Source organism: Scardinius erythrophthalmus (assembly GCF_964197995.2).
Source record: "Scardinius erythrophthalmus genome assembly, chromosome: 2".
NCBI lineage: Eukaryota > Metazoa > Chordata > Actinopteri > Cypriniformes > Leuciscidae > Scardinius > Scardinius erythrophthalmus.
The window spans coordinates 60387374-60401999 of NC_138222.1; the positions used below are offsets into that span (position 1 = coordinate 60387374).

Genomic DNA, 14626 nt, shown 5'->3' on the forward strand with positions numbered 1-14626 from the left:
GCCGCTGCACGCGCAATCCACCCGCCGGTGCACCCTCCGGGCAAAGGCCAACAGCAAATGGGCCTGCATTCAATTGTACGTCCCCAGACAGCAAAATCAAAGTCAAGAGAACACCGAAATCACGCCAATTGCATCCTCTCTGGTAATCCCGCTTTCTCAGCGTGCCGCGATGGGTGATGTTAAAGTTTGTAATGTGTGCCCTCATACTGCTCGCTTGTGTCACGTGAATGTGACCTGCTTTCCATAAATGGATATATGCTAATAAAGGTGGTTCCGGTCTAATAAAGGTTTTTTCCTCCGTAAAATTACTAGAATAACCGGTTATTATTCACGAAAATGACTGCGCCAACAGGTTATGGGCCCAGAAGAGAAGTAGGTAACCGATGGAGTAGATTGTATTTCGACGGAGATGAGAAAAGTTACGAACTTTGGGAGACAAAATTTCTAGGCCACCTGCGTTTGCTAGGCCTAAAGGACACCATTTTATCAGAGCCTCCCGCGCGTGATGAGGAAGAGGATGATGACGATAAAAACGAGGAAGCATATGCTGAGCTTATTCAATACTTGGATGACAAAAGTTTGTCTCTTGTAATGAGAGATGCAGCGGACGACGGTAGGAAAGCTCTGCAGATTTTGAGAGGTTATTATGCTGGTAAAGGAAAACCGCGAATAATCAGCCTGTACACAGAGTTAACGTCGCTGCAGAAAATGGCAAATGAGAGCATCACGGATTATATTATTCGAGCAGAAACCGCAATCACAGCTCTGAGAAATGCCGAAGAGAGTTTCAGTGATGGACTGTTAATTGCGATGATTTTGAAAGGTTTGCCAGACTCGTTTAAACCGTTCGCCATCCATATCACACAAAGTGATGAAAACATAACGTTTGCAGAGTTCAAAACCAAGCTGAGGAGTTTTGAAAGTACGGAAAAGTTCCACACCAGCGCGAGTGATGATAACGTGATGAGAGCGAGTGCCTCAGCTCCGCAACAGAGGGGAAGAGAACGACTAACGTCAGCAGACTCTGACTTTACGTGCTATAACTGCGGTCAAAAGGGGCACAAGGCCCGTGCTTGCCCGAACCAAAATCACAAAAGACTGTGGTGCAATTACTGTAAAAGCTCGACGCACAAAGATGAAAATTGCAGACGCAAAAAGAGAGACAATGTTAAACAAGCCGCTGACAAAGAGGACAACGACGAACACACATTTCGTCCCCTTGGAATTATAAGGTTCTATCTGCGTTCTGAGCAGTTTTGAGATATTGAGCTTCAAAGTTTTTGCATTACATATAGGAAAATGTATATGGGGAACAAGTTTCTTTCAAACATGAAAATAACAGGGACCCTAAATGTATTCTAAATATACAATATCAAAATCCTCTCAAATTTGTAAATGGGGATTTTTGGAATAAATGCAGATAGAACCTTCTAATTCTAAAAAAACACTTTTCGCTTAGAATTATAAGGTTCTATCTGCCAAAACATTATTTGAACACTAAATATAAAATTATTAATGTTGTAACAATGTCTCAACGTGTTAGAAAGTAAAATTTGATCCTTTCTATGACATTTATTTAATATTTTTAGCACTTTCCATGTATTTAGGACATTTCAAATTAAGCAAGGTAGGTCTAAATATTTTGTCCAGTGCAGATGTTAATTTTTGGTACCAATTTGGTGGGTAATTAAACACATTATTGCAGAAATTGTTACTTTAATCTTTCTTTTGTTTAGACAAAAAGCAGCTACTGTAATACATCTGAGCAGGACTTTATTCCACCTAAAGTGGGCCAGGTAAAATGGCTTTCTCTCTAGAGACATCAGTATGGCTGAAATAACATGCTAACGTTTATTGTTGTAATTAAGACCCCATCAATTAAATTGTTGACTTTTTCACCTTTAAGGCTTAAATTGTAAAAATTAAGACATTTTAAGACTTTAAAAACTGCAAGAAAATAGACATGCATCAGCAAATTAATTCATAAAGTTTAATAATCATTGAAAAATGATTCACTGACTATATAATCACAAAAAAGGTCAATTTTTTTCATTTTTTCAAGGTCTCAAAAACTCATTTTTTAAAACACAGAACTATAATACTCTCTGTGACTCATTTTTTAAAACACAGACTTATACTCTCTATGACTCATTTTTTGATTGGTCCTCTTCTGTCCATTCGAAGTGCTGATTGGCTCACGCAGATAGAACCTTATAGAGCCAAGTTAGAGTTCGACTTTGTAGATAGAACCTTTTTGTTTTTTCAATAAAAAGTCCCAAAATGTACACAACTTTAAAAAAAACATCACATAATGTAAATAAGTTGTCACAGAATAAGAATATGTGAATAACTCAATTTTGACAAAAATGTCAGATAGAACCTTATAATTCCAAGGGGACGATTTGTCTTTAGAGCGAGTGACTGCCAATTCTACAGTGTGCAACGAAAGGGACTAATGGTCGACACTGGTGCGACATCGCACATTATTACAGACATTGAAAAATTCAAAAAGTTTGATGACAAATTCCAGCCGGAGAAACACTACATTGAGTTGGCTGACGGGACCAGAGCGAGCGGAGTGGCGTTGAAACGAGGAGATGCGGAGGTGTGTCTGATTGACAACGAGGGACAACAGGTGAAGACGACGCTGAGGAGCGCGTTGTACATTCCATCGTACCCGCAGGACATCTTTTCTGTTAAAGCTGCAACGACGAATGGAGCTTCGATCAACTTTCAACAAGGATGTGATGAACTCATTCACAAGAGCGGTACTAAATTTCACATTCAAGAATACAACAGACTGTACTATCTGAACACTGTCAACGAGGACAATGATAGTTGTAACGGATGTTATGACATTCAAACCTGGCATCAGATCCTCGGCCACTGCAATTATGATGATGTTTCCAAATTGCAAGATGTAGTTGAGGGAATGAAAATCAAGGGTAAGAATAAGACTGACAAATCTAACCTAAACTGTGAGGTTTGCACACAAGGTAAATTTGTTCAGGGCAGAAACAGGGAACCTGACACACGAGCTAAGGCTGCACTTGAACTAGTGCACACAGATCTAGCTGGTCCTATCGACCCAGTAGCTAAAGACGGTTTCAAGTATGCACTAGCATTTACTGATGACTACTCGGGTTCAGTGTTCGTGTATTTTCTAAAAGCTAAGAGTGACACTGTGAAAGCTACTGAAAAGTTCCTCGCTGATTCAGCCCCTTATGGGACTATAAAGTGTGTTAGATCAGACAATGGCACAGAATTTATGGCAAAAGAGTTTCAGTCTCTATTAAGTAAGAACTGTATTCGACATGAGACCTCAGCACCTTACTCACCCCATCAAAATGGGACTGCTGAGAGAAATTGGAGAACGCTATTTGAAATGGCAAGATGTATGATCTTAGAGAGCAATCTACCCAAGATGTTGTGGACGTATGCTGTAATGACTGCTGCAGTAATTCGCAACAGGTGCTACAATGGCAGAATACGGCAAACCCCATACTATGCACTGACAGGGAGAAAACCTGATCTTTCAAAAATGAGAGTTTTTGGTTCAGCATGTTATGCATACAAGCAGGACAAAAAGAAATTAGATGCACGATGTGAAAAAGGGATCTTTGTAGGGTATGACAAAAACAGCCCTGCATACCTGGTCTATTATCCAGACACAGGAAAAGTTCTCAAGCACAGGCTTGTGAGATTTGTAACAAAGTGTGTTACAGAACACCAGACACAGACTGACATTTCAATGTCAGATGATGATTTCCATGGGCAAAGATATGTATCCTCCCAGTCAAAAGAAAATGTGACTGATCAGATCCCAGAAGAGACTCATAAACCTCAAAATGAGACTAAAAATCAGCAATGTGCTCAGACAGAGGTAGTTGATCACAGTATGCGTTATCCTCAGAGAAACAGGAGAGCTCCTCAATATTTGTCTGATTATGTTTCTGATGTGGAATGTGATGACCAGATTCTGACTAATGTGGACTTCTGTTACAGAGTGTGTGGTGTACCACAAACATTCAAGGATGCTATGAGTTCAAGTGAGTCACAGATGTGGGCTAGGGCCATGAAAGAGGAAATTAATTCCCTTGAGGAAAATGACACATTTACTCTAACTACGCTACCTGAAGGTAAACATGCAGTGGGGGGTAGATGGGTCTATGCTGTCAAAAACAATGCAGATGAGACTGAAACGTACAAGGCCAGATATGTTGCTAAAGGCTATAGTCAAGTGATGGGGGTAGATTACAAAGAGACTTTCTCACCAACAGCAAATATCACTTCAGTACGTGCCTTGATGCAAATAGCAGCACAAAATGATCTTGAACTCCACCAGATGGATGTAAAAACGGCCTATCTGCATGCCCCAATTGACTTTGAGATTTACATGGAACAGCCAGAAGGATTTGAAGTGAAGTCAGATATAGGTGAGAAACTAGTCTGTAAACTGAACAAGTCACTGTATGGGCTAAAACAGTCAGGTAGAAATTGGAACAAAATTTTACACGACTACCTCAGTGAAAATGATTTTGTTCAGAATTCAGCTGACCACTGTGTGTACAGTAAACATACTGAAAAGGAGAGAGTGATTGTTGTTATCTGGGTTGATGATCTGATCATTGCTGCTAGTAACAATGATTCACTGAATTGTGTGAAAGAGATGCTGACAGCGAGATTCAAAATGAAAGATCTGGGAAAATTAAAATATTTTCTAGGAATTGATTTTCATCAGACTGAAGGGTACGTAAAAATGAATCAGAAAAGGTACATTTTAAAGGTACTAGAGAGATTCAATATGTCAGACTGTAAACCCAGGTCAACACCATGTGAGCAAAAGCTTGACTACAACAGTGATGATGATCCTGTTGATCCTAAAAGGTATCGTGAGGCAGTGGGTAGTTTAATCTATCTGATGACATGTACCAGACCTGATCTAAGTTGGATTATCAGTAAATTGTCGCAATATCTGTCTGATCCAAATGAACAACACTGGTCTACAGTGAAACGTGATGAGGTACTTAAAAGGTACAATTGATCATGAACTATGTTATAAGAAAAGAGAGGAAAATCTCAAACTTGTGGCATACAGTGATGCTGATTGGGCATCAGATCTAAATGACAGGCGGAGTACGACAGGATACTGTTTTAGTCTTACTCAAAATGGTCCTCTAATTTCCTGGAAGTCAAAGAAACAGTCCACAGTTGCTTTGTCTACATGTGAAGCCGAATACATGGCACTAGCAGCAGCCACACAGGAAAGCATGTATCTTGTACAGTTGTTGAATGGCATGGAAAATGGTTGTCTGTTTGAGCCAGTACAAATCTTTGAAGATAACCAAGGTGCTATTGCTCTGTCAAAGAACCCAGTGTGTCGACAAAGATGCAAGCATGTAGATATAAAGTATCATTTCATTCGATCAGCACTCAGTGATGGTAAAGTGACAATTGAGTATTGCCCCACTGAAGAAATGGTGGCTGATGTTATGACTAAACCAGTAACAAAGTTTAAACTTGAAAAGTTCAAAAGTCTTATGTTTGGCATGTAAATGTAGCACAAGAGAAATACAAGACTGTTCATGTGTTATGTTGTTATAATGATAATCTAAACAGTATGAGAACAAGTGGGGGTGTTAAAGTTTGTAATGTGTGCCCTCATACTGCTCGCTTGTGTCACGTGAATGTGACCTGCTTTCCATAAATGGATATATGCTAATAAAGGTGGTTCCGGTCCAACAGAATACCGAGTGATGTCTGTATGTTTTTTCCTTTTTTATGTTTTTGCTCAATTTGTTTGATGTTCGAGCAAATGGCAATGTTTTGTTTGCTCGGCATGCCGCGACGGGGGTGATCAGATTGTTTGGTGATCGAGTAGATGACAAAGTATCCATGTCCAAAGAAGTTTAATCTCGGTAATCCATTCGTATTTACTGACTGATGGTTGTCAGCCTGGGACAACTGTTTGTTTGCGCTTAGGTGTTGTCCAAGTGGCAACAACAGAAGAAGTACGCAAACATTTCCTTCATCTCTATAATTATTATTTAACTGGTTTCTTTGTTTTGTTCTTAAACCAGTAACTATTTGAAAAAAGGAGTTAGTAGAAAGTATTGGAGTGGAGCCTGACAAACCACCCAACACATCTGCCGCCATTACTCTCATCTCATCTTTACAAAGTGACCATTTAACATCGTCACACACGATGACGTCACAGGACTCGTGAACTGATACGAGAGTCGATTCACTGATTCACTGTTTGATTCACTGATTCACTGATGCTCAACAATAAAGCAGAAGTTTGAACCACTGAGCTTCACAACATACAACATTATATGACATTATACTCATCAATAAATGTGATATCAGTGTATTTCTGTAACTGTCTTCATAGTTCTTCTTGTTCTCTTGTTTTGTGTTTGTTTTTTTAAGTTTTGTATTTTTATTTTTTTCACATCACTGATTCTTCACTGGAGCAAAACAAGCTTCAGAACCAAATCAGGACAAAGTGCTTGAGACACACGACATCACTTCCTGTTTGACGTCAGCACCATCAGCTTCATTGTGACTTTATAGTGGCTGCAAAAATAATTTGGACACTTAGTGTTTCACATATACACTTTAATTTACTTACTTTTAATTTAATTTTTTTGGTGCTTGGTAATTATCAAGGATTCACTTCGAATTTTCCTTTTTTGTATGTTTGTGTTTTCTTTTTTGAAAAGTAATAACAGTTTTGAATATTCATGCACACCCCTAATTGTGACTTTATAGTAAAATAATGTGGATATAGTGTTAGCCTACAGCTGAAATTAACCACAACCAGAAAGAAAAGCTGCTGCAAGTGAACTTGTGCTTCTGGTCTAAGAGTATTTTCACACCTCGTGTGTTTCAGCTCTTCAAGAGCTCTCGCCTCGGCAGAAATAATGCATACGTCAACACTAAATGATCTCAGTTCCTCCTAAAAGGACCCAAAAACAAACCATATTCTGACCACAGTATGTTAATGTGTTGACTGCTTGCAGTCTCTCAAACAAACTAGTGTGAAAAAGCCCTTAAACCACATTAAACATGTATCAGTATATTTGCTATTTAAATAAATAAAGCTCAAGCACAGTTTTCAATCAAGACATTTGTCAAAATAAAATGTATTAGCTTTGCAAAATATGAATAAATAAATATGATTAAAAGGACAACAAAAGTCTGAGATACTTCCTGATTGTCAAGCATTGGTGGAACATGTTCATATGTCGACGTCATGAACTTGTTCTGGAAACCTGTGGTTATTCTGACACACGTGTGAACTGACTTCACACAACAACTAAATATGAAGTTCAGGCGAACTGGTTAAAAAAAACTGAAACGTGTCTCAGAAAAGAGAAGTTAGCTCTGAGAAAAGCTCTACTTTGTTTGATAAACTGTTTGTCCATAGAATGACAATGAAATTTAATTGTCCAAATTAATTTTGCAGTTATTTCTCAATAAGAGAGAGTCAGAGAGAAAGAGAAGTGATAGAGAAGATGAGTGTGTGTTCGGTCTCTGTTCTCAAACTCTCTGAGTCTCTGATGGAGAGATTATTTAAAGATACAGCATCATTCAACACTAACTCACATCAACACAAATACATCTGATCCCATACACAAAAGAAATATATTTGAAATATAGTTTTGGAATATATGCAAATATTCGAAATTGGCCCAATAAATATATTTTAGTTAAATAGCCTATGTGAATATATTTATATGTCAATATATTTACTAACAACATATATGTTCATATATGTTTTAACTTTTGCAAATTGTTTCAGTTGAAATATATTTTGAAATTTAAAAAGTTAACATTTTCACAAACAAACACTTCACTGTTGGAGTGTCACTGTTATACTTGCATCATAAATATTGTGCATATTTTCAATATTTAAATGACTTCAGGAAAGATGTCAATAAAACACAACAATAAATCTAATAATTGCACTTAGTGTTAGGTACGTGCCACCTAATATGGCCTAATAGTCCTAGGAAAGCAACTATCTGTCATTTTACATTGCAGTCATTTAAATGTAAGTACAGTATTTATTATAGCCGTGTGTCATAATACAGTAGTGAAATATGGTAGCCTACTGTTGTGTATAGGGGAAAAGTAGAGGAATTACTATGATCAAAATACATTTTCGACCCTTCTTTAGCAAGCTAAACATTTAATGACCATATATTTTGTCATATATTTTACATTACATGTTATAAATGTAAATGTATTTCACACTTAACATCATATATTTTTGTTATATTTCAGAATATATTTCAAAATGATAAATATAAGTGAAAAACAATGCAAATATATTTCAGTGTATTTGGAATATATGCCACATATATTTTTGACACTTTAAAATATATTTCAATATTTTTTTTTTTCTGTATGGGTTATCTCAACTACGTGAAATAGGAAGAAAGATGTTATAACATCAAAGCAAAAATACATGCACACATTGCCTCCATCTTTCACACGCATCATCACACAGATAAATGCATCATAAACCTCTTTATCTGATCAACACGTAACATCATCACATATGATCTGATCAATAAATAATACAATAAGCAGTGAGACTGTGGATTCATACACAACAATCATTATTATATCCCATCTTCAGCTGAATACAATGCATTAGGAACAGAAAACAGAAGATAGTAAAGAATATGATGTTATACTCACAGATGAGAGGCAGTGCACCGGAGCCCATACTGTCACATTAATAGACTGTTTTAACAGCGCTGAGTGTTAAAACACACACTTCCTGTGTTTGAAAGAAGAGACGAGGGAGGAGGAGACAAAACTCTACACAGAAATACACAGATAAAGAAAAGAGAGATCCAGTCTAAGATATTTAGCTACTAATTTATTCAAGTTGTCACAGCTCTGTTCATCTACTTGAATATCATATTTTCCAGATCAGTTCTGATGGAGATTGTTCTCACTGTTATTGTGTTCGTTCACACAGTCACACATAGAAGACAGACAGTGATTAAAGTGAAATCACCACATGACATCTAAAGTGTGTCTAATGTAATTCTACAACATATCAGTGAATGAAATATACAGCCTTTTATATCATAAAGTGTTGTTCCATAAAAACTCAAATGCTGCTGGTCAAAGGTGTTTTCTGTTCCTCAGCGCTTCGGCTCTCAGTATAACAGGCCTCGACTCGATGGAACTGGAGAAATGGTTGGAGAAACAGAATCACAAAAGGCCAGAGCTTCTTTAAGTTAGGGTTAGGGTTAGTAGTAGTAAGTTAATAAAGTTAATAGGCCCTTTTGGAAAATGAGTCCTGACCTTTAAAAAGTTTCCTTAATGTGTGTTAACAGACCCTGAATCTGGAGAACATTAGGACCCTGAAACACACAAGCTGTCGACCAACGATCTGCAGTCAACATCACAATCCCTGTTGCTGATAAAGTGGATGCATTTGAAATAGCTTGTTTGTTTAATAAAGCTTGTTTTACATGAGGATTGAATAAACAAGTAATCTAATGTCATTCAAATCTGGCAGAATCTGCATATTTTCCATCCTTTTTTATTTTATTAATGTGGGGAAGATGTAAGATGTTTCTCCCGGCCTTGGGGGAGAGCTGTGTTCTACGAGTGTTTCACTGTGTCAGCCCTTCCTCGCATGGGTGGAGCTGTTGTTTAATTTAGTTCTATTTTCCTTGTGAAAAGATGTCGCCGTGTGCTGCAGAGTGGCTGATGCAAATAAATACAGCCTAATGAATAAAGCTTCACTGCTGTGACGACCACAAACTTGGTGTCCTCCTCATTCAACCATCATTCAAACACAACGCAGAGACATTTGGGGGAGCACACGGACGAAAAGGGTTACATTAAAATCGTTCTTTCTGTAATATGAGATAAAAATCTACATCATGAAAGTGTTTTCATCCTATTTCACATAATTTGCTGCAATTTTCAACATTTAAAGCCCAGTGTGATTGTTTCTAAGAAAGTAAACAAAGATATTCATTATAAAATATTTCACTTATCTTTTACTATATTCATTTCAAATTATAAGAGACTCAATATGAACTCATATGTACAAATGAACTGATAATTGTCCACAACAAGATGGCATGATGTTGCTCTCAGGCAGCAAACTACCTTTTTGGACCTCACACTGCTCCTTATTTATTTTATTTGTTTTAATAATAATAATAATAATAATAATAATAATAATAATAAAAAGATATATAATATCAGCTGACTCGTCTGTTCGGTGAAATGAGTGTGAGCGTGTGTTTGTGTGTGTGTGTGAGTTAGTGAGCTTGTGTGTGTGCGTGTCTGTGTGTGTGTGTGTGTGTGTGTGTGTGTGTGTGTGTGTGTGTGTGAGTGAGTTAGTGTATGTATGTGTGTGTATAACCGCCTAGCAACACCCTGGCAACCGCCAGGAACACCCTAGCAACCACCCAAAATTCCTTAGCAAGCACCTAGCAACACCATAGCAACCACCCAGAACACCCTAGCAACCGCCTAACAGCACAGCAACCACCCAGAATACCCTAGCAACTGCCTAAAAACCACCCAGAAAACCCTAGCAACCACCTAGCAACCACTCAGAATACCCTAGCAACTGCCTAGCAACACCATGGCAACCACCCAGAACACCCTAGCAACTGCCTAACAGCACAGCAACCACCCAGAACACCCAAGCAACCACCTATCAACGCCCTAGCAACCACTCAGAATACCCTAGCAACTGCCTAGCAACACCATAGCAACCACCCAGAACATCCTAGCAACCACCTAATTTAAACTTTCATTTAAACTTGAACTAATTTAAACTAATTTAAAATTTAAACTTCAAAACTAATTTATTTTTTTCCAAACGTTCTGGTCCAAACTTTCTCAAGCCAACTTAAAGTTTGTCTCAACAAACTTTTTAATCTAGCTATTATTATTATTATTATTATTATTATTATTATTATTATTATTATTATTAACTAGAAAAAAAAGTTTGTTGAGACAAACTTTAAGTTGGCTTGAGAAAGCCGGACCAGAGAGTTTGAAGAAGTTTAAAGTAGTTAGAAGTTTAAAGTAGTTAGAAATTTGAAGTAGTTAGAAATTTGAAGTAGTTTGAAGTTTAAAGTAGTTTAAATTTTGATTGATAAATTAGTTAGAAAGAAAGAATAGTTAGAAAGAAAGAAAGAAAGAAAGAAAGAAAGAAAGAAAGAAAGAAAGAAAGAAAGAAAGAAAGAAAGAAAGAAAGAAAGAAAGATTAGGTAGAAAGATTAGGTAGAAAGAAAGAATGAAAGAAAAAATAAAGAAAGATTAGGTAGAAAGAAAGAAAGAAAGAAAAAATAAAGAAAGATTAGGTAGAAAAAAAGAAAGAAAGAAAGAAAGAAAGAAAGAAAGAAAGAAAGAAAGAAAGAAAGAAAGAAAGAAAGAAAAAATAAAGAAAGATTAGGTAGAAAGAAAGAAAGAAAGATTAGGCAGAAAGAAAGAAAGATTAGGCAGAAAGAAAGAAAGATTAGGTAGAAAGAACAAGAAAGAAAGAAAGAAAGAAAGAAAGAAAGAAAGAAAGAAAGAAAGAAAGAAAGAAAGATTAGGTAGAAAGAAAGAAAGAAAGAAAGAAAGAAAGAAAGAAAGAAAGAAAGAAAGAAAGAAAGAAAGAAAGAAAAAGAAAAAGATTAGGTAGAACGAAAAAATGAAAGAAAGAAAAAAGAAAGAAAGAAAGAAAGAAAGAAAGAAAGAAAGAAAGAAAGAAAGAAAGATTAGGTAGAAAGAAAGAAAGATAAGTTAGAAAGAAAGAAAGAAAAGTAAGCAAGAAAGAAAAGAAAGATTAGTTAGAAAGAAAGAAAAAGAAAAAAGAAATATTAGCTAGAAAGAAAGAAGAAAGATTGGCTAGAAAGAAAGAAAGAAAAAAGAAAGAAAGATTAGTTAGAAAGAAAGAAAAAAAAGATTTGTTAGAAAGGAAAGAAAGATTAGTTAGAAAGATTAGATAGAAAGATAAGTTAGAAAGAAAGATTAGTTAGAAAAAGAAAGAAAGAAAGATTAGTTAGAAAGAAAGATAGATTGATTGATTAGTTAGAAAGAAAGAAGAAATATTAGTTAGAAAGAAAGAATGAATGAATGGTGGATTAGTTAGAAAGAAAGAAAGAAAGAAAGAAAGAAAGAAAGAAAGAAAGAAAGAAAGAAAGAAAGAAAGAAAGAAAGAAAGAAAGAAAGACTAATTAGTTAGAAAGAAAGATAGATTAGTGAGAGAGAAAGAAAAAAGATTGATTAGTTAAGAAAGAAAGAAAGAAAGAAAGAAAGAAAGAAAGAAAGAAAGAAAGAAAGAAAGAAAGAAAGAAAGATGGATTAGTTAGAAAGAAAGATAGAAAGATAGATTAGTTAGAAAGAAAGATATATAGATTAGTTAGAAAGAAAGAAAGATAGATTGGTTAGAATGAAAGAAAGAAAAATATATTAGTTAGAAAGAAAGATGGATTAGTTCGTTAAAAAGAAAGAATGATGGATTATTTAGTTAAAAAGAAAGATAGATTAGTTAGTTAAAAAGATAGATAGATAGATAGATAGATAGATAGATAGATAGATAGATAGATAGATAGATAGAAAAGGTTTGAAGTTAGATAGATAGATAGATAGATAGATAGATAGATAGATAGATAGATAGATAGATAGATAGATAAGTTCAAAATATAGATTTAGCCAAATATAGTTTACCATGATTTACCATAGTTTACCATGATTTACTATAGTATACCATGATTTACCATGTTCAAGTATGATTTACTGATTCAAGCATGATTTACCATAGTTTACCATGATTTACCATAGTTTACCATGATTTACCACGATTTACCATAGTTTACCATAGTTTACCATAATTTACTATAGTATACCATGATTTACCATGTTCAAGTATGATTTACTGATTCTAGCATGATTTGTCATAGATTACCATGATTTACCATAATTTACCATGATTTACCACGATTTACCATAGTTTACCATGATTTACTATAGTATACATCGATTTACCATATTCAAGTATATTTACTGATTCTAGCATGATTTAGCATAGTTTACCATGATTTACCACGATTTACCATAGTTTACCATGATTTACTATAGTATACCACGATTTACCATGTTCAAGTATAATTTACTGATTCTAGCATGATTTACCATAGTTTACCATGATTTACCACGATTTACCATAGTTTACCATGATTTACTATAGTATACCATGATTTACCATGTTCAAGTATGATTTATTGATTCTAGCATGATTTACCATAGTTTAGCATGATTTACCATAGTTTACCATGATTTACCATGATTTACCATAGTTTACCATTATTTACTATAGTATACCATGATTTACCATGTTCAAGTATGATTTACTATGATTCTAGCATGATTTACCATAGTTTACCACGATTTACCATAGTTTACCATGATTTACCATAGTTTACCATGCTAGCATGATTATCATGTTGCTAGCATGATGCTAGAATTTTTTTTACCATGTTTCTAGCATGGTTTACCATGATTTACCATAGTTTACCATGATTTACCACGATTTACCATAGTTTACCATGATTTACTATAGTATACCATGATTTACCACGATTTACCATAGTTTACCATGATTTACTATAGTATACCATGATTTACCATGTTCAAGTATGATTTACTGATTCTAGCATGATTTAGCATAGTTTACCATGATTTACCACGGTTTACCATAGTTTACCATGATTTACTATAGTATACCACAATTTACCATGTTCAAGTATAATTTACTGATTCTAGCATGATTTACCATAGTTTACCATGATTTACTACGATTTACCATAGTTTACCATGATTTACTATAGTATACCATGATTTACCATGTTCAAGTATGATTTACTGATTCTAGCATGATTTATCATAGTTTACCATTATTTACCACGATTTACCATAGTTTACCATGATTTACTATAGTATACCATGATTTACCATGTTCAAGTATGATTTACTGATTCTAGCATGATTTATCATAGTTTACCATGATTTACCATAGTTTACCATGATTTACTATAGTATACCACGATTTACCATGTACAAGTATAATTTACTGATTCTAGCATGATTTACCATAGTTTACCATGATTTACCACGATTTACCATAGTTTACCATGATTTACTATAGTATACCATGATTTACCATGTTCAAGTATGATTTATTGATTCTAGCATGATTTACCATAGTTTACCATGATTTACCACGATTTACTATAGTTTACCATGATTTACTATAGTATACCACGATTTGCCATGTTCAAGTATAATTTACTGATTCTAGCATGATTTACCATAGTTTAGCATGATTTACCATAGTTTACCATGATTTACCATAGTTTACCATTATTTACTATAGTATACCATGATTTACCATGTTCAAGTATGATTTACTATGATTCTAGCATGATTTACCATAGTTTACCACGATTTACCATAGTTTACCATGATTTACCATAGTTTACCATGCTAGCATGATTATCATGTTGCTAGCATGATGCTAGAATTTTTTTTACCATGTTGCTAGCATGGTTTACCATGATTTACCATAGTTTACCATGATTTACCA

At 35.0% G+C, this 14626-nt stretch overlaps 1 protein-coding gene across 1 annotated transcript in view; it reads right to left on the reverse strand.

Annotated features, from left to right (window-relative positions):
- The window catches only part of LOC308687129 (Fc receptor-like protein 5), a 40099-nt gene extending 31338 nt beyond the window's left edge, over positions 1 to 8761 (reverse strand). Inside the window, exon 1 of the mRNA XM_081359393.1 lies at positions 8713 to 8761. Within this exon, the coding sequence (XP_081215519.1) occupies positions 8713 to 8740 (28 nt within the window). The 5' untranslated portion in view covers positions 8741 to 8761. The remainder of the gene's footprint in view (positions 1 to 8712) is intronic.
- Positions 8762 to 14626: the final 5865 nt, after the last annotated feature.